This window comes from Anser anser (assembly GCF_964211835.1).
Source record: "Anser anser genome assembly, chromosome: 13".
NCBI classification, from domain to species: Eukaryota; Metazoa; Chordata; class Aves; order Anseriformes; family Anatidae; genus Anser; species Anser anser.
This window is the reverse complement of record NC_139734.1, coordinates 21,685,910-21,707,179: the sequence shown is the minus strand read 5'-3', so window position 1 is coordinate 21,707,179 and position 21,270 is coordinate 21,685,910. Positions and strand designations below refer to the sequence as shown.

The following is a 21,270-nucleotide window of genomic DNA, read 5'->3' as shown; positions in this document are numbered from 1 at the left end:
GGCAGAGGAGCATCCTCCTCCTGCTCCTCCAAAATGCACACGCCGTGTCCCTGCCACCCCGCTGCCCAGGTCGGGGGATAGAGGGGCAGGAACGGCCCCAGAAGGGAACCTGCCCCTTCCCCACTTGCGGTGCTGTTGCCACTCGAGCTACAAGAACATTAAAATAAATTATAAACGTCTGGTGTTAAAACAAACCCCCATTTTGCAAGTTTGAAAACTTGGGTTTCTTGTAGAACATATTTTCTTCCTGGAAATTTATGCTTCTGCTTTCATTCATCAGAAACGTTTTAGTCTTAATTTAACGTTATTCTATTGATGCTTTATGGGCTAGAAACACATCGCTCTCTCCCCTGCTTGCATCTGCCGTGAGAACAAAAAGAGGAGATTCTGCACCTGTCACTGCCTCGCAACCAGCTGAAGCGAAATGGGATTCAACAGTCGCTAAACAAAGTGCGAGCAGTGAGTCAGTATGGAAATCAGACTTATTTCTTTTTAACTCTATTATGTGGCAGCACAAGGGAGCGGGCATGCTTTCTCGTGCGGCGGTATCTATATGGGGCGCCCATTTCAACATCTTCCTCCAGCGCTTTTTCAGCAGCCCTGAGACAAAAGGGAAAAATCCCGTAGTTCTCTCTCGCGCGGGGTATTGATGCACATCTGCTGCATTCGCCATTTACATTTTTTTAAACTTTAAGTAGGCGCGGTTAAAACGCAGGAAAACGGGGCAAAAAGAGAGGAAACATCTCGAGGCCCCCTCTGTGGCCAGCTTGCACCTGAGTTTCTCCAGCAGCCACCCGCCTCTGTCCTCGCAGGTCTTTGTGCTCTGCCCACGGTTGGAGTGGACCCAATCCCACCCCCACCGGGAGGCGCAGCACACTGCGGTGCTTTTGCACCTTTCTTTGTATCCGCGGCAGAATTTCCTTTAGCGATGGAAAAACAAGCGTAGTTTTTGGGGAAAAGAATTTGGAAGAGAGATGATCGGGAAAGAAATTGATTGCAAGCAAAAGTAAAGCAGGGCACGGTGAGGGAGGACGGGAAGAAGAAGAGGGGAGGTAAGGGGCACCTACGGGGGGGTGCTGGGATTCGGGGTGCTGGGGGCAAGGCAGGAGCAGAACCGAGTGGATCCCAGCTGCCCTGAAGATGCCGCAACAAGAACTAGGGAAACTTTGGTGCAAACAAGAAGTCTCTTGTCCCTGAAATCACAAAACACTCCTAATAACTAATATCTTTAAGAATCAGAGAGCATTTACGTAGCGAGCTTGCTAATAGCTGCTGTCCGTGCTAACAAATCTGTTTTCCTTCTTCACTCGGATTCATACATTCAGGAACTTTCATCAGAAGTTTGGTTTTAGAGTCTTTTATCAGTTCCCTGTCTTAAACAAAACCCATTTTGTTACAGTGAATAAACCTAATACATTCCCAACTGCAGTAAACACAGCATTTTTATTTTTTTTGACTGCATAATATAGCTATTTAAAAAGTGTTAATTGCTTCTTTTGGAAAAAATGCCTGCATGTTCCCGTTTCAGCACAAGCTGCGCTATCAAGCCTGTTTATCTTCCCTGCTCCTCCGTTCTTGCTATTCTTCACCCCAGTTATTCCGTCTGCCAGGCTCTGCATAAAAGATTGGGCAAATGTTTTTAAAAGTAGCCCTTTTAAGGCTGAGCTGAGTGTGAAACGGCGAGGAAAAAAGTTATTTCACTACCCGGTTACTCTAGCCTGGTGTGGAAGGGCACGGGAAGCCCCAGCCTGCTGCTCTCGCTGCCGGAGACCAGGGCCAGCCGCAGGTCGCCTTCACCCCTAACTTCTCTTCCCTTTTGCACCAGGCCAGGTTTAAATGCAGAAATATCCAACCTTTGAAGCCTCCTGTTTGGAAGCGAAAGGGCAGGGAAGGATGAAGGACCCGGCTCTGCTGAGCCCCACACCTTGCCCGCCGAGCACAGGAGTCCTTAAAAATTATGAAAATATGTATGCGTACCACAACCTCCTTCAAGAAAACAATAAAAAAAGAGCATGCTTCGCATGCCAAGATTGACACAAAAAATGAAGGGAAATGTTCAACGCAGCAGAAAATGAGAGTAAAGTAAAATGCTCCTGCTCGGACTTCGCAGCAGGCAATGACTGGATTGCATTGGGGAGCTCAGCAAGCACGCAGCATCGGCTCTGGGGAAAAATAAAGTAAAATAATAATAAAATAATAATAAAATAAAATAATAATAAAATAAAATAAAATAAAAGTCAGAGGAGTCAAAAATCCATCTTCCCATCACTGCAAAGAGAGATCTAAGTATTTTCCTGGAGCCCAGTGGCAGCAGAGCACAAAACCACAGCACAACGACCGATGGGGCATCCACGCCCAGCAGGAACAAGCTCCGCTGAAACCAGAAACGGCGTTTGCTTAAAATCTCCTTGGGCAGTATCTGTCCATCTCTCTTCAGCAGCGGAGGGAAAACAGCGCGGTTCCGTATCACAGTATTGGATTTTTCCCACGGTGCAAAGGAATTAACGCATTGCGGCTCTAAGCGTATAAAACTGTGATTAAACCAGGAGTAAAACAGCGAGATGCTCCGGGGGACTCCTCCATGGGCAGCCCAGGCCCCCCTTGGGCCCTGCTGGCACCAGAATGCCAGCAGACAGCCCGCGGCCACCCCACTGGGGGTCTCCATCCCGTCCCCCTCGAGCTCTGCCGCGTCCCTGTCACCTCCCAGCTCCTCCTTTCCTAGCCCCAAGGCCTCGGCAAGCCAAATTTCCAGAAATTCTCCCAGTGTATCCAGCTCACACAGGTGTCCTTGTTTGTAAGTGTGGAATTATCCAGCTAAAACAAAAAGTACTTTCGTGTTGAAAGCCGATTGTTCTTTTTATTTTGTCTTTTTAATTCTAAACCCCTGAGTAAGCAATGCAAAACCAAAGTAAGAGTTTATCTTTTTTATTAAGACAATCCCACAGCTGGAAAATGAAACATCCTAGATTACATAAGTGACTTCAAAAAAACTCTAGAAAAAAATCTTTACAAATTTACATTTGTACAATACAAAAACTAACAGCTCATTGCATATAAATATTACATTTGGTCTGCCAACGAGTGGCATCAAAATCCCTGAAGTATTCATTTAAAGGGACCTGAGATAGCGGATGTGAAGATATGGGCATAAATATCACCTGAAAAAAAAAAAAATAAACCAATAAAGTACATAATTCTAATAGCTTTGTGCATTTTTGGAGTATTTTAAATCATCCAGAGCATGAACCGTAGAGCCTAAATCACGTGAATGTCACTGCTCCAACACCAACTATTTCTAAATGACGTCTGCTCTAAGGACTCGGGGAGGAACGAGGAGCTCTATGTCAGTATCGCTACGGAGAACACGCGGACCAGCCCGGGGGCTCGGGGCGGATCTGGGCAGCCCCCACTCTCTCAGGAGGCCGTTTGAAGAAGAGGATCGGCGCCTTCGGGTTTCCCGGCGGGGCGAGGAAGCCCAAGCCCCCCCAGCTGCCAGACCCCCGCAGCCAGCAGGGTGGCCGGGCCCAAAAAGCACTCCAAGAACCCAAAGCGCTCTTGGTTGCCCACGAGCTCAAACATTTGCCGGACAGCCACAGGCTGTAAATTCACTGTAAATTCACTGTAAATTCACACATGCGGCCGCCGTTCTTTGCCGGGAGTGTTATAAGCGCAGCTAGTTTTACTTGAAATTCGCACAAACCCTGGTCAGGTACCCACATCCATGCACATAAATGTATTTAAGCACCATTTTTATAACACTAGAGTTAAGGCTGTGACAGCAATTCCACCGGAACGTTTTCAGGGACTCAGAGCACAGTTGTGTACGTTTGCTGTGGGCTGAACATGACACAGTAAAAATGTACAAGCTTCCAACAGGTCTTTGCATTTCTAATACTAAAAAAGACAACTTTCAGACTAAGTTTTGCAGGCTGTTACTTACTGTACATAAAGGAGTTTTTTTTGTCTTTGTTTTTTTTTCAAATGTGTACACCTCTGATATACTAATATTGAAAATTATCTATCGCACATGCGCAGTAATTTTCTATAATACATACTTGAAAGAACACAATGACAGCTCCCTACAATACTAAATAGAGATTTAGCCTTGGATTGTTAACTGCCCCTTCAGTCTATCGTGTAAATAATTAGCATTTTATAAATCTTTGCATGATGATTTAAAAAAAAAAAATCAAGAAATGTAAACTCACAAATGCGTTTCTAAAACACTGAACTGACACAGACCAGCGGCAGCAGGACACCCCAGTCAGGGCTGACAAGACATCCCGACGCCTGCAGCAATTTGGTTTTCCCTGTCCTTGACCACCCAGGTTAAAGACAGAACAGCAATCTTGGGTCCTTATCAGGAATTAGTGATTTAAACTTATTTTCTCCTGTTAGTACTGTGTGATTTTGAACGGTTGTCAGAGACACTCAGAGCCATCTAGGAGCAGCATCTTAAACGCCTGCCAAGGTTATCTTGCTTTCTGAGGTCAGCAGAGCCTCCAACACTGACAAAAGCAATACATTTTAGTTCCTTTTTCCATATTTTATAAATTACTCCAGAACGATTTTTACTACGCGCCCAATGTCGGCTCTTTTCAGTGCTCTGTGAACCCGGCAGCCCGCACGCAGAAGCACCTGAGCTGTGCATCTAAAAACACGGTCAGGGAGAATCAAAATACGCAAAGGATACAAGATTTTAGGCAACCAAAAATCATTCCGCAAGTTGTTATTTCTTAATGACTACATTTAGCTTGTTCACCTGCAGGGGGGAGTTGACGGGGGTGGCCTCTGCTTATGTCTATGCCAGCTTCTGTTACTAGGAGGAGCAACCCAAGATTTTCGATGCTACATTGAGCCCACCAGGCTCTCTCTTTACTCCAACTGGTGATCTGCAGTTAAGGAACGGAAGTTTGAAAGCGAAGAAGGCATTCCTACTTGGGATGAGATAGAAGAAGAGCTAGGAAAAGAGGACAGCTTCCTCCCACAGCACTCGGCACATCCACCCCGGGTGGCTGGGGAACCTGGCCAAGAAGCGCATTACGAAGTGCTGGGGAGGTGACGGAGAACCTCGGGAAGCTGTCCCTGAGGCCACCGCTGCCCCAGGGAGCTTCCGAGGGGAGTACGGGTGGGATAACGGTGGCAAAAAAGATGAGAGAGAAGAGGGATGTGGCACCGGGAACGCGGAGCGCGCACACAACAGCTACGACACGGCTTGAAGAAAACAAGGACAAAGGAGCGATAAAACGGCACAGACCCAACCCCAGCACAAGCACCAACGGAGAAGCTCCACGGGCAGTTCCAACAGAGATACCCCGGGAGGCAGGAAGCCCACGACTTTTGCAAATTTGACATTAAATTCATGCAGCAAAGGGGAAAAAAAAAAAAAGAGTAATAATTCAGTAGACATGGCACGGTGGGCACAGTGCCCCATCGGGGCGAGGGGTGGCCGAGAAGCAAGAGCACAAACTTTCCTTTGTAATTAATCCACCTCCAGCCGCTGGGGAAGGGGGCTAAGAACAAGGTAAGGCAGACATAGAAGATGTGGCAAGTCACGGGACAGTTCAGCTCCTTGACAAACAACAGGCAACGAATTAAGTCTTACACCCTAACAGTTTAGCTGAAACAAAGTTCATCAAGGTATCATCAAATGCCAAGAGTCTCACAGGTAAACTGCGGGGCAGGAACAGGAGGCTAGAGAACGGGGGTGGAACAGGCCAACAGGAAACCAAAGGATGACAGAAAGCTAAAGGCGGGCCAAGCGTGGGCCAAACTGATGCGACGGCACAGCGGAACCGCAAAACGAGCTTGGTCATGGATGCCCTGGTCCAGGAGAAACGGGAGTGCTACAGAGAGAGCAGACTTGGGGGCAGGAGACAGCTGAGAACAAGGAGGCACGCGGGGTTTTCAGCCCCATCTCCTCAGGAGATGAAGCAGGGGCCGGCAGCGTGCCGCGGGTACCCCTGGGGGCAGAAGCCCCGTTTTCCAGGGTGCCTCCAAAGGCCCCCAGGACCCCGATGCTCGCAGGAAGGCCCACGCGAGGTTTCAGGGTTAGCAGAAACCTCGAAGCGCTGGCGCCCAACAACTACTCCTAGGGCAGGAAGGAAGCCATGGCCTGCCCACGCACCTCGCCAGCCTCGGGGAGCTGACGAATCCCCAGACCTTCAAACCCTTTTCCGAGGCCCAGCCGGGGAGTCTTTCGGTAAAGGTGCAAGGAGAGGCTGCGGCCTGCTGGCGCCTCAGCGAGGTCACGAGCACGCGGCTTTGGGGTCGGGGACCGTGCCAGCGCACGGCTTACATCGGCTTACTGCTTCCGATGCGCCCGCTGGGCTGGGATCAGGCTTTCTGCAACCGTAAGCGGCTCCTAGCAGGATCTGGGGTTTGAGAGAAAGCGCCCGAGTTACTACAGAGTTATCGTTCTGCCACAGACCGAGGCCGTGAGAAATCAACTGCCCAACTCGGAGAAAGAACCCAGGTACCAAACCAAGTGAAAAGAACATAGCTAAAAACAAGTTAGTTTTTCATGCTTATAAAAAGGTTTTCATGCACAAAAAAAAAAACAAAAAACACATTTTCTTCTACAATAAGCAATAGTTCTGTTGTTCTAGCACACCCTGCTGTCTAGCTCTTAATCATGTAACACATATGATTAATACTTACGCCACAGTAAAGTGATGCTTCACTGTTATCTTCACAGTACTTCATTACATAGAAAAGATACATTTGAGAACATATTTAATATTATTCTAATTGCTGCTAAAATACACAAATTATAAAAGGATTTCTCTGGAATCCGCGTGTTTATCTCCCCCCAACCCTTACACAAAATAAATAAGTAAGTGGATCTTCGGCCAGTCAGAAATATATGAAAAGCATTTCTTTTGCATTTCAAGATTTTCAGGCTTTAGAACAGAAACCATAGTGTTTACGTTAGCTCAAGAGGACTGATCTAAAATGGGTATGATTCTGACTATGAGCTGATGCATACATGCTATTCCTGGTTACCATATGTAGGAGGACCAATCAAAGAAATAACACATTTTTTTTTATAAATATATATGTATGTATATATATATATATTATATATATATGAGAGAGAGATGATAGGACGGGTGTTTATATTTTAAAGCCCAATACAGAACTAGGAGAGCCTCTGCGCTATATTTCCATCAAAACACAACTGAATTAAGTCCAGAAATGGATTATGGCTGATTCAAAACAGTTATTAAAAAAGTGTGATTCTTCTACTGTACCATAAACTCATATTAATGCTCTGAGCAATTTAGGATATACTCTCCTCCATCACAAAACTAAACCTTTGCATTTTTTTTTCAAGTCATTTTGCATCTAAGTAGAATTTTTGGAAAGCGAGATAAAATAGCTAGTGCTTAATATAGAAAGTCAAAAATTAAATTCCTTCTGCATCTGAGAATATACATGGGTCACTCTTTGCTGCCTGAGGTTTTCCAGAATTATTGACCAAGCCGTGCACAGATGAACTTAAGGATACTGGATGAAAATTTAAAAAAAAGAAATCTTGAAAAACTCCACTAAAAATTTCTAACCTCTTTTTTTTTCGTTTGTTCTCTCTGTGTAAACCAACGTACTCTCATAACCAAGCTGGAACTGTCAGATTATTTTAAACAACACGAGAAAACCGAAGTCCCATATATATTTCAACCAGACCCTACTAAGCAAAGAGGCTGCCCAGCTCCAGCTCACCCCACGACAAATCCCCTGTTCCTGCTCACTGAGGCTGCTGCCTTTCGCTGGGGAAAGACACTACCAACTTCCCTCGCACTGTCACAAACTGTACTATCACTACCAAAATGAGTTCTGTTTTCAAGTTCGCAGTTTTCAGTATAACAAGTACAGTGCAACAACAATTCTCTTCTGGAAGCTTGAGACACAAGAGTCTGTCTGGAGGACGAGAACAGAAAGTTATCGGGACCGCTAGCCACCAGAGGCACAGAGCTCAGTTCAGCTTCCCCATCAGCTCCAAGGGACAAATTAAACTAAACACAGATTTGCACCGAGCAAGTCGCGGCAGAACTGCGTGGGAGCCAGTTGGCCTATCTGCACAAACTACCACCTGCTGAAAACATCACGCTTCTGAAAACTCTGATCATTGCTTGGATTTGTTTTCATTGTGTCGATATAATGGAGATATAGTTACTGTACAACTCAGCGAGCAATTCCATCCCTCTACGCTCCTGCTTGCCTCTTCTTCAACACATACTGAATAATAGCATCTATTTTCTTTTAAGTTTCCAGTAGTTGTAAATAGAGGTAGCCAAGCTACTATTAAAAATCACGTTATGCTTTGAAGAGGAGGAACCTTTCAAATGTTGAAGTCACCCCTTAGCTGCACAATCTCTATTAATACTATAAAAATATGAGAGGACAAAAAGAAAATAGATGCAAGTAACTTTTGCATTTGGCACCTTTTGTCTAGATATTCATACTTCTCAAGTATTCTCTTTTTAATAAAGTTAATGCACACATAGGACACACCACATCAAAGGTTTGCTACATATTTACAAGGCACCAACCCTTTGTCACTTTTTACACGAATAAAGAACCGATAGAAAGCACATCAGGACCCCCGTAACTGTAGTATAGACATACTTCAGTTCAGCACAATTCATGACTGTTTGGCCTGGGAAGATTAAAATAATCCAGATCCTTCTTACAATATAGAAACTGTAAACATTTTATAGCTGCCTTTAGGATTGGTGTATTGTGCAAAAGTTATAATTATTACTGTGTATAAGGATTTATGGCAGAAACCACATAAAAACTCTGTAAGAAGGTGCTATTTCTATAATACAAAAACAAAACAAGGGAGAGAAGTCATAATCATGATTTAAAATATCATGTTCTTATTGAGAAGCTGGAAGCCTCTTTAATGCGATGAACTCGTAGTGTGTGGGGAAGAATTTCTGTAATTTAAGGCCTAATGAATAAGGCTTGTTTTGACCAATGAAGTGTGGCGATCTGAAGTTTTAAAACAAACGCAAATTGACATAATGGAAAAGCACCACTGTGAGACATGAGTGGAGTCCCCGCACAACTTGCTTGGTAGATTTTCTGGTAAAATCCCTGCAGTAGAAGGCCATTGAAGTTCTTTTAAAATTGTTCCAAAGTTTTTCATCTGTCAATAATTCCATCCCATGAGATGGCTGACCCTGGCTTTTTCTGTCATTTTCCGCACCCTGCCTGACCTGGAAGTACCAAGGTTCAAAGGATCCTCGGTGTGCACAAAATTGTCATTATCAGAATCGTCGTTATACAGGACAGTTCTCCTGCCCTCATTCCTTGTTTTGATTCGAGGCGGCCTACTGAATCGGCCTCCAAACACGTTCTCACCAAATTGTCCTCCAAACAGATTTTCAAATTCATCATCTGTAATTCGGGCACGTTTCGCTCTGGTGGCTCCTCGCGAGGCTCCTCTGCCTCCCCGGCCTCTTCTTCCTCCCCTGCCACCACCTCTTCCTCTGCCACAACCTCGTCCACCTCTTCCACCTCTTCCCCCTCTACTCCATCTGCCCCACCTCCCCCACCTACCCCTCCTCCCTGTCCCTCTGCCCTGCCAATTCCTCTTCCCACTGGTGACTTTTCTTTTGATTTTTCTCTTGGGTTTTTTGGATTGCACAACTTTGCTGTAGTCATGGTCTCCATCAATGTAATCCTGATCTGTTCTGGATGTTGATTCAGAGTCTGAATCAGAGCCACTTCTGCTTTCAGAACTTGAACTGGATGCTGATTCCCCACTTTCTGATGAAGATAAACCAGACTTTTCCTTCAAGTCTCTTTTCTTCTTTTCCTCTTCGTCTGCCTCTTCCAGATGCTCATCTTCTGATGCACTTACTAGCTTCCTCTTGACTCCTGTCCGAGGTTCTCTGCCATCACCATTTGTAAGTGGTCCATCAGGAGAGTGATCTAAGCAAACACAAAATAATCCAGTTATCATCATCACGTCTGAACCAAACTGGGCCACAAAAAGTGGGATTCGCCTCACGCCTTTGTGATGTGCTCTGGGGACGATCCAACTCTGAGCTAGTCATCAGAGGCAACCTTTATGTTCTGTGGAGGCAAATGGCTACTCTAAGATGAAAATTTATCAGAACAGAAGTAAACACTGTTCATCTTATCCTGAAGCATGGACTGCTTGACTCTCTTGACTAATAGTCCAATGCAAATCCATCCAAAAACAGGAGACCAGAGTGATTTGCTTAGACACAGACATCTAACATTTAGCCAGACAAATCCTACCACGCGTGTCAAGACAAACACCTCCAAAATCTACTTCAAACCCAAAAATGCACATTAAAATAACACACTGCAAGTAGTGCTTATTTCCTAACAAACATGCGTTGTCAAAAGGCCAGGGAATTTCTGTGGAATCTGTGGCAAACAGTTTCAGTGTGGCTTGGGGCTATAGTATAACGTTAGACCCTGGCAAGAAAAACATAAGAATCAGCCAGAAGCAGCACCTTCCATTTCTAGTGAAACCAGTCATCCAAAGAACAGAATACTTATTTCCCACCTTGTTTCACTGGTGTCAATTTACTTCTGATTGGTCTACTTTTCCCTGGATCGATGGTATTTCCACTTCGGTTCTGTGCATTTGAGCCCGAGGAGGATGGCTGACCTTCCAACTCTTCACCGGTGGCTGAACCCAAAGGCTCCTCTGTTGTATCTGAAACTTAAGATGGGACACCACTAACTCGACAGAGTATCTTTTGTTCTCTATTTGTACTTTGAAATGTAAGGCATTTTGGGGAGGTTTGGTATCACCTGAGTCAGTGGCCTGAAAGTCAGGAGGTTAGTTTCACCAAGTTGCCTCTCCAGTCATGAAGAGACAGACTCATCCAGGGTGTATTCCAAAGTAAACTTAACGTATTTGTAGTTGCTGTATGAGGGAAGCCCGTGTGCAGGAATTCCAGACTCTTGCCATTAGGTTAATTCTTAGCAAGTTTCCCTATTTTCTGCACCCTACCAATAACTTATCAACAGATGGAGGGCCGTGTTCTGTTAACAGGAGCTACAGACCACATATTTACATGATCTTGCTTGTTCAACGAGTAGGTTTTGCATGTGTCTTATAAGATTTAAACTGAACATTAAATATGCACCAGCTTTTTTGTCACTCTGCACAGAGAAGTTGCTACAAAAGAAAGGATGCATATTAGAAAATTCCTCCTCACCGTGAGATGAAACTGAAGAGCTAGTCCTAGTCAAAGGCAGTGAGGTATTCTGGTTGGTTTTAGGTTGAATCTTCATTTGCTTCTGTTTCCCTTTTGGACTGACGACACAAAACATCCCAGAAAGATAAAACTGTTAGTACCGAAGGACCCAAACACAAAAACATTTTCCCCTGCAGTGCCTTGGTGTTTTTTTTTTTGCAGCAGACTTGTAACACAAATGATTTCTGTTTCCTCAGTGCCTGTACTGAAGTAGTAACACTAAAAACAGTGACAATATCATTTTGTTTGATAAAGGCATTTGAGTTTTCAAGAACAAGGCATGTGAGGTCTTTTAACCTCACCTTTTAAAGCTGAACTACTCAGTTTACACAGATAACGTATCATACAGAATTCAGAAAAGTGTTACACAGCACTTTTTCAGCCATTACTAAACAAAGGCAAAAGAAACTTGCTTTTTCATTTTATCCGGAGGGAATACTTCTAATTATACAGCCTTTCACTTACCAGAATTAAGCCCAAACTACAAAGTGAGTTTTGATGGGATTTGAGCTCATACATTTACCACCCAAAAGAGCAACAGTGTCAGGAAATGAGCAATACCATTAACTGACTGCTTATTTGCAAAGGTCTGCCTACCACTGTCTTGACATATCTCAAATGACACCGATGGCACATTTTACTATCATTATGTTACCTAGATGCTCTGCTAGTTGATGGTGAACTGCTACTGCTTCTTAGCCGTTTTCGGTACCGTGGCCTTTTCCTCTTCTGACATTGCATTGCTGACTTGTACTCAGAGATGATATTTTTCATATGATTTTCAAATAAGGCAGATAGTCGAAGTGTCATGCTGTATATCTGGAACGAGAAAGCATGGCCACAATTATTAAAGCTTGGCTATCTGGAAGATCAGCAGAAAACCATCACAAAACTGCAGAGACTTAATCTTTGTAGTGCAGAAGAAAAATTCATGGTGACATTCAACTCTTTACAGATAACTTCCTTTCAAAATGCATGTTCATTCTTATGACAGAAAGTGTGTTAATTATTTACAGTACAAAATATTTACAAGGTTAAAGGAAAATTGATATTTTGATTACTGAAATATCCCTCCTTTTTTAATCTCCACAAAGCACGGAGGCACTTCACAAGTTAAGTTGAAGTACCAAGGGAAAGAACAATTGAACTTCACTGTCAACTCATCTTTGTTTTTTGCTATAATTCCCTAGTGATGAGTCCTTACACTCATCCCTATAGAGCTGCACGGAGACAACAGCTGAAATGTCCCACTTTCTAGAAGCCAGATGTCCTTAAGCCATTTCCTCGCCCTCTTTCTGGGCCTCACTTCCGACTACCCTCATTCACAAATGCACTTATGGCTCTCTCTGTATTTTGGACTATTCTGTTCAAGATTTTACTTCAAATGTTTTATGCTTATGACAAACTAATAGTTTAAACTCAGCATATATAAAACAGAGTTTTTAATTTCTTCCTCACATCCATACCCTTCTGCTGCATCCAGTCTTAGGAAGTTGTGTAAACACCATCAAGATCAAGAAGACATTATCACCACCTTAGACCTCTTCCCATTTCTTGCAGTCCTTCTGAATACAAAACCTCTTTGATAACGGTTTTCTTTCCATGCATACATCTTAATTCCTGTTCCCTCACCCTTACGTTGCAGCAATGACTCTTTAGCTTTGGTATGTGGTATTCTGCCCTTCTTGCCTCCATTTGGGACGTTGTTGCAAAGGTGGTAAACAAGGCTAGAAAACCTCAGGATGCGGACAATCATTTGGCAGTAGATGAACCCACTGTGGCAGAAGGCCCAGCTGTGTGCCCCAGCCCTCCCGCAAAGATCATCCCACTGAGGCTCTTCGCAGTATTTAAGCAAATGGATATTGACGGGCCACTCTATTAAAGTAATTTGCGAGTTGACTCATCAGCTGTTCAGTTATAAATACACAGGGAAGTTCCCAGGGAGCGCACAGCAGTAAATAACTCACTACCAAGTATACTCGGATGTCAGGCATACAAAACCCACTCTCAAATCACCTGTCTTCTTGCAATGCTCTACTACCTTTCTCTCTGTTAAAGCAAGCAAAAGTTATTGGTCTTCATCCTCAGAGCTTACCCCAGCCCACCTTTTGTCCTTTATACAACACCAGAACAGTTGAACCCACCTTTGGTAACAGCAGCTTTGTGCTTTCTCTCAGACCCGCTCACACTTACCTGGAGCTCCCCTCTCCCAGAACATCACCCTACTTCAAGCTTACTGTCATCACCCTGCTTTCACAGGGCACAGTAGCTATTATTCTGCTGGTGAGCAAGGAGTACTGCTCCTCACGAGATGAAAAATGCCGCGCTACCTCCCATTGCCTCCATCTAGCGCCATTTATACTTGCACTGAAAGCTCTCCCCACCACACTCTGCTCTTTCTGCTGATAGACAGTGGCTAGAATAAAACATTTTGTATCACCATATTAGGTGCCACATATAATAACACATAGGATTTAACGTGTCTGTGAAATTTAAGCTCTAAGTAAAGGCAGCGCAATCTAATCCCAATTGGTATGTATTTTATTCGTAATAGTTCATAAATGCTTCTATTTCTACATAAAAATTACAGGCAATTTTTTAAACAACATTCTTATCTACGCTAGATGGTGTCTTTTGGAGATGTGATTTTGTTACCACTAAAGCATCTGATTTAATACACAGGGCCATGGTCTTTATAAAGAAGAAATTAAAATGTACGACTTACTCGAGACTTTTTATTGGGAGTGTAAGCTTTAGAGTTGCAGAATATTAAGCGAATATCTTTGTAAAATTCCAACGGACTAGTGTAGTTTCCTGCTTCCAAGGTTTCTTTCACAGTGCTGAAATCCATAGGAGTGTCAACAATATCTCGATAATCCTGTAAGAGCATGCAAAAAAAATAATAAAGACTGATGATAACAACACCTGAGGCTGATCATGAAAACGTCTATGATATCATCCACAACAGCAGCTCTTAACTAATTATTTCCATCTAGGACAGAGATTCGAGAGTTACTGTAGATAATTCTCTGAAAACATCATTGCACTGAACATGGTCCATTCCAGCTCAGAAATGGGAAGGTTAGAAACATGTCCAGCACAGAACTTTGTCAAAGGATGAATTTTAGATTTTAAAATTGTGAGTACAGAAGTTGTACTCACAGGATAGGAGAAGAGATCAACCGGCTGTCTAAATGGCTCAGAGTCCTCTCTTTCATAAATCAAGTTTAACAACTGTTTGCATTGCTCTTTCCAAGCATCAGGACTTGCTTTCGTGGGCTGTCTCTTTATTCGTCGTCTTACCTGCAAGGAAACAGATGTATTTCATCATCTTTCAGAATATTCAGATTTTTCACTTTAAGTTCATATTAATTTACTAGTGTAAATTTACTAGTGTTCTGATTTGAAGCAGATTTCCACAACTAAAAACAGAACTGCAATAAGGTTAAAACAGCTGAAGGCACAATGATATGCAGCATGCAAACTGCAGAAATATGCCTTTTCTGGTAATATATAATTACTCAAACCCACATGAAGTATGCAATATTTCAGATCCAGGCTAGCTATTTTTGTCAGTTTTCCCCCAAATTTGACAGCAAATCAGATTTGTTCTTGATATCTTTCAAATCAATCAAACAAAAAGATTCTTCAGCAATTAAATTCACCTGCACAGCAGCATCCTTAGTCTGCCAACACTTACACATATACACAACTGAATTCACATGGTTAACACTGCAGACTATAGGCTATGACAAATTTAACATGTTCCAGACCCAAATGAGTGTTTCAGTACCCAGTCTCTCTGTCTCATAAGCTAAACCAACCAGAAATATTTACTCACTCGTCTTTTCCCAGAGGAAGTTCCTGGAGCATCTGAATCTACATCTACTTCTGCCACCTAAAGGAAAAGGTAATGATTACACACACGCATGCATGCCTGTATACACACACAGCAATGGAAACAGTCTTAAAAACAACAACAGCAAGCACAATTATAAACTACTCAAGTTAAAAGAATATTTCGAGCAAAACAGAAACTAGTTTCAAACTCAAATTTACATAACTTCAGGGAAAAAAAAAGATAGATAAGCTGCTCCATCTCTTTTCTAAGTTTGCTTCCACAGAAATTACATACAAGCATCTGAGAAATATTAATGGCTTATTTTCAGTCCTTGAGAATCAGTTAATTCCCGGTCATGCACAGCTGTATACCTCTTCCTAAATGTTCATGCCATGAGCAACTGTACTGAGTTTATTCAGACTTCAGGTAGTCTCTGACTTACATTAAGCGTATATAATATTCTTTTCAGAATCTGGATCCAGAAATGAAACAACTCCTTTGTACACAACTTTCTACCACTAATTAAAAATTAATTATTCTGAGGGGAGAATCAGTTGCTTAAGAGCTCCTACAGAGGAATCTCACAGTAGTTTCTTCTTTTAAAACACATTTCCTTACATTTGGCCACACAAAGGATAAGTTTTATAACAGAACAAAGAAGAAGGAAGCATAAGTAGAAAATAAAAAAAAGAAAACAACTTACTTCACAGTACACAGTACATCAGAAAGAACAGGAAAGAAGATAAATGCACTGGATCCCAACATGACGATGCCATTCCTATGCTGCCAAAATCCAGACACCAAGCCATACAGGCCTATTTCAGAGCCAGCAGTTACTCTGCCACTTAAACCATCGCAAACCATCTGAAGTACATTTAAGACTTCTGTAAAATGCAAAAGCTACCATAACGATGCATCTCAGAAAGAGCTAAAGATACCGGAGGCACTGATATTATGCCTTTGCATATAAGGGTATTTAATAACTACGCATTCCAAGCGACTGCCCAGTGAAGCTCCCTACCAGTCCAGAAAAAAAAAAAAATCAATGGTTTCAGCCAGTCTGGCTAAGGCTAAAGTTTCCTCTTGATCCTAAATCTGGTGGTCAGTGTGCAGCACAGTATCCAGGAACATCTAAGGACTGCTCACTGACACCAAGCATTATACTCAAGATTTTAAGTTTCAGTACAAATCCAAGGTAATAGCACTGGTCACAAGCATGTCGGTATTCGACCAGCATCAGACTTAACTTTAGTATTTCAAAACTGCAATAATGGAAAATGTCAGAAGATTGGAGGAGCAAAGAAACCTCATAACTACATCTTACACTAGTTCATGTATTAGAAAGCAACATTGAAAAAAAAAAAACAATAAAAAACACCTAAGCAATTTGGGTTATAAGAGATCACTGCTTTGCAACAGAAACTACATCACACTTCAACGTCTTTACAAACTATATTTAAGGGGATTAAGAATAAGGAGAGAGAAGAAGTTAAGGGGAAGTGATATCTAACCTGTTTTCTACCTGTTATTTCACTCCTCTGTACAACCAATGGAAAATGATAGAGAATTACATAAGAAAACCAGGTCTGCTTCTTCCCTGACAACAAGAGAACTCGTCCTTCTAGTTCATCAGACTGAATAATAGCTCCAGCTCATACTCCCCCCGCTTACTAATACTTCCTCACACAACAAAATATCACGTACTGAGAGAAGATTAAAGACAGGAAGCTCCAAGAATCATTCCTACCTACTGAAGGGAGCTTTTTGCCCTAGGTGAGCGATCAAATGGCCTAAACAGGCTTATCTCAAAAATATAAAGCAACTACCCATAAAATAAAAACTCAGCAAAAAACTTCTCAAACTTCTTCTGGGTACTGAATTTAAAAAGGCAAGTTCTCATGGTCACACTCAATGGTCTTACCTCCTCCTCTTCATCAGTACTGCTCAGGTCTTCTGCTTTCACCTTATTATATATTTCTAATATATCCGTACAACTCTGATCCCTGCAGAGCAGTAACAAAAGTCAAAACACATAACCAAATTTCTCAGAGACTCAAGATGTCAGATCTATGAAGTAAGAAAACCGTGCCTACCCAATGAAGCGAAGTAAGACATCTGTTACGATTTTGGCTGCTTTGACTATAGGACTGTCTGGCTCATTGAAAGTCCTGGCATTATGTTCAATGTAGCGTACCTCCCACATCAGTGCAGAGATTCTCCTAAAAAAAAAAAAAAAAAAGGAAGGGATGGAGAAGAAAGTGTACATTATTTGCCTTCTGAGTTTAAAAGTAAAAAAAAGGAATTAGGTAACCCAAGTACGTGGGGAATAGGTTGCCAGGGGCAGAGGTAAGTGGTTTCTGTCCACACACTGCTTACTACCCCAGTGTGCCATAGCTTTGTGGAGGAAAAAAGTCCCTCTTCAAATCAGCAATGAATAGAAAGAAGAGAAAATAAACCTATAGAAGACAACTGCTGGCTCTTCCCACTCAAAGAAAGCCTTACAGATAAAGTGATCCCCAGAGGGAAAAAAGAGCAGGATAGGAAAAGATATTATTTATCCCCAAGTTAACCTGAAAAACTGAAACTTCCAGTTTACAGCACTATTTAGCCCATGTCTAACAGCTACAGTACAACCGAAGTATCTGGTTCAAAGGCAGCAGAGATACAAATCAAACACTCTCTGCCTACAGTGCCATCCAGGGACTAAGACTCTGTATGTTAAACAAAAAAAAAAAAAAAAAAAAAAAAAACCACAACCCTCCAGATCCAGATATACCAGCTTTTGCCTTAATTATGTGCACAAAAGACCTTATTATATTGCAAGACTTGTTTCGTACAAAGCCAAATAGAATCTCACCTTACGCTCTTGGTTAACCAAAGAAATATGTTGCCTAAGTGGCATTACATGTTATTCAGCTAAACATTTTCCTCAAACAGACTACAGAAAATATACATTACAAACACATAAAAACCAAACCAACCTATAAAACCTGTTTTCAAGTCTCCTCCTGATTGTGGTGAGGTCCGTTGGATAAGCAACTACAGTGCAATACATGGGATAGGCACTAAGGTCCACTGGAACAGCAAAGGGATTAGAAATGTCTGAAAGACAAAAGACCAAAATTCAGATGCCTCAGATGATACCAGAACGAAAGTTATAATTATAATAGTTTCCGTGTTTCCTTTCTAAGAATTCAGCAAAAGCAATACAGGTCTACGGCTGGATACATCATTACCCAATGAATAGGATTGTACCTCTTGTACCGTCTGTTAATTAAACAAAAAATGTTTTTTCAAGTGTAAGTATCACATCTGAGACTTCCATGCCAGCAGCCAACCGTATTGCTGAAAAGTAACATGGCTTATGCATGTAAAACAGGAATACTACAACAAGCAACATAAACTAAGAATGCAGAAGTGTCTTATGTATGGGACAGAATTTAGATCATCTGTGCTATTAAACAACTACATTCTGAAACTAGTTACAAGGTATTTGTTGGTAAGAATTTGTCAGTTGATTTTCTGGCAGATTAATTCTGTTTTACTCATGTATATTTATATGCAAGCCACCCAGAATCCCCATCAGCTTGAAAGGAACAGGTGAAGCCCCAGAAACAGGAAAGCACAACTGAAAAGGGCACCACATGAAATTTAAAAGGCTCTTTTCAATTATTTAGTTGTGTAATTTTCAACAACCTCCCAATACTCCACCCTATCTACCCCTCAGTCATGTGCCACCATGCCGATATTCTTAATACTTCCACCTTTTCTCTCCAAACATACCAAGGGAAAGAAGTTGCTCAATCCCCCGAATTACTCGTTCACATTCTTCATCTCTGGAATGGGCCCCCCATTCTCCTTCCTGGGGTTTGTAGAGAAGAGCTGTCAGCTCATCTGGAGTCACAGGGACTCCAGCACCAACCTCCTCTGGATAAGCAGCTAAATATGAAGAATTCAACAACGGTAAGTACTAGCAGTGATCCAATACTATTTACTTTATGTATTGACATGAATTCAAAACACACTTACTTCCTTCTGGAATTGGCTCCATGTCCCATGGGCTCATCCTCTCTCTTTCATTGTTGTCCCAGCTTTTAAAAATAAAAATATAATCCATTCAAATACATAAATTCGAACACTTACTTTTTCATCTGGCTAAATATAATGATACGTATTTTTCCTCTAAGGGTCTTAAAACAAAAAGGTCACATCTATTAGAAAAAAAGACATATCACTAGCTGGATTCAAACTCATTTTTCTCTTCTATCTTCTATGCATTCACTGTACGGCTGTTTAGGCTAAAGGTGTTGTTTTAGGAATAAGGTCATAAATAAATAAATAAAGTCTTATTATATTTTTAAATGGAAAAAAGGACCCTTGTTCTCGAGGTATGCTTTCAAGTTGTGTGTAAACACCTAGGAGACCCTGAATATGTCAACACGCCCGAAACATTGCAGCTATGTAAGTACTTACTGAACACTGTAGCACTGGAAGGAACTATCAGGATATTCCGCCTGGAAAGGCTGCTGACTCTCCACAGTTCCAAACCACCAAGCGTCGTCTATTATACTGCGAAATCTATCCCCTGTAATGAAAAAGACTGCACTGAGCAAAATTTCTCATTTCGCTTTTTCTGCTGTAGGACTTGTAGCAAACATCAAATAAAGTTTCCAGTGATCACCATGATAACGTGTGGCAGTGCTTTTGCATCATGTTATGAATACAATGTACATCATCTTACAAGTATCATCACAAATCACAAATACACAGTCTGACTGCAAAGTCGGACTGCAGCAGCATTAAAGGAGTATCAGAGAGTAATAAATATAAGATTCTTATGTTGATTACAAAATAATTATAATCTTCTATAATCTTTAGCATGAAGTAAAACAATGCAGTATCATGAAATTCTTTTACATTAAGAAATAAATGTTTGAAAGAGAATTGTATAACTAAATGTCAGTATTTGTTGTAAGAACCTCTTCCCCATTCCAGCAAGTCTAAAATATATGCTGTCCACACAAACTCAAACCACAACCATCAAATTTTAGCCTATTAAATAGTTGTAGAAATGTTGCAAAACATGAAACAGAAAAAAAAAAAAAGTAGTTACCTATTTGCCAGTTCCTTTCTTTGGCTTCATTATAAAACTGATGCAGCACAAGGAAGTCAATAACATCTGGCATATCATGGTATCTTCATGAAACAGAAAAAAAAATTGCTTCTATTACCCACAAGCATAGTTCCACAAGTACAATACAAACAGTCTCCAGACATAAAATTTCATGCATTTTCTTTTCAGGTTTGGCATAATGATGAATTAACACCATCACCATGCCTTGAAAGAGAAAAAAGAAAAAGGGGGAAGCTGCTAAACCACAAGAAAATGTCTTGAAGAACATCATCAGAATTTCAGTTACTCACTTTATGGAAAATGATTCTCCTGTCATTTTGCCTGTGATCGGATCTAGGAATGCAAGCTTCAAGCAACAGAGTGTAGGAGGCCCAACTTCGTATTTGATTCCTACAGTCTTTACAAATTCTTGTTCCTATGTATCGACAAGCATGGAACAGTATTATTTTAACATGCGAACAATGGAAACATGCACGTTAAAGTACCAAACCTATAAATAAAAAACATTTGTTTCCACTTTGCAGCCCAGGTAATTTCACCCGTAAAATTTTTCTTTACCCAAAACTAAAAATAAATCCGTCTCCTTAAAAAGGAAAATGATGCTTATTCCCTTGGTACGTTTGCATACACGATACCCACAACCTATTTAACTTTTTAAGAAGATTCTAAGGAACACACCACTTTATGCTTTCAATCACACTAACGGCACCAAAGGTTATGCCTGAGGAAACCCAGAGCCTCTCACCCTTGCAGAGCAACATACGGGGAACTAAAAGGAAACTCTTCCTTTTAAAGTGGAAATTCAATAACAGCCTTGTACAATCACATCCTGTCCGCATGAGCAGGTGTTAAGATCTCTATCCTACATGAAATAACATTTCCTTTTCCTTTGAAAGGCATTCTGCGGATGCCTTTGAAGACTACAGCTGGAATCACTCAATATCTAGCACTAGGAACTGGGTATATTTCCAGTAAAGCAATTATTTTCAATAATAGAACCACTGGCATATATGTATATGAATATTAGCACACATTTGCTCTATGCT

General features: G+C 41.7%; 1 protein-coding gene across 3 annotated transcripts in view; it reads right to left on the bottom strand.

Moving 5' to 3' along the window:
- Positions 1-2,909: 2,909 nt before the first annotated feature.
- The window catches only part of BRWD3 (bromodomain and WD repeat domain containing 3), a 55,135-nt gene continuing 36,774 nt past the window's right edge, over positions 2,910-21,270 (bottom strand). For 2 of the 3 annotated variants that reach the window (XM_083797484.1, XM_083797486.1), the window contains 15 exons: positions 20,515-20,639; positions 20,204-20,286; positions 19,564-19,675; positions 19,120-19,181; positions 18,874-19,029; positions 18,072-18,192; positions 17,184-17,309; positions 17,012-17,093; positions 15,091-15,147; positions 14,412-14,552; positions 13,975-14,127; positions 11,905-12,068; positions 11,211-11,308; positions 10,550-10,708; positions 2,910-9,942 (listed from right to left, as the gene is read on the bottom strand). In XM_083797484.1, the coding sequence (XP_083653610.1) occupies positions 9,158-9,942; positions 10,550-10,708; positions 11,211-11,308; positions 11,905-12,068; positions 13,975-14,127; positions 14,412-14,552; positions 15,091-15,147; positions 17,012-17,093; positions 17,184-17,309; positions 18,072-18,192; positions 18,874-19,029; positions 19,120-19,181; positions 19,564-19,675; positions 20,204-20,286; positions 20,515-20,639 (2,424 nt within the window). In that variant the 3' untranslated portion in view covers positions 2,910-9,157. The remainder of the gene's footprint in view (positions 9,943-10,549; positions 10,709-11,210; positions 11,309-11,904; positions 12,069-13,974; positions 14,128-14,411; positions 14,553-15,090; positions 15,148-17,011; positions 17,094-17,183; positions 17,310-18,071; positions 18,193-18,873; positions 19,030-19,119; positions 19,182-19,563; positions 19,676-20,203; positions 20,287-20,514; positions 20,640-21,270) is intronic. The other variant, XM_083797485.1, reaches the window with a different exon arrangement.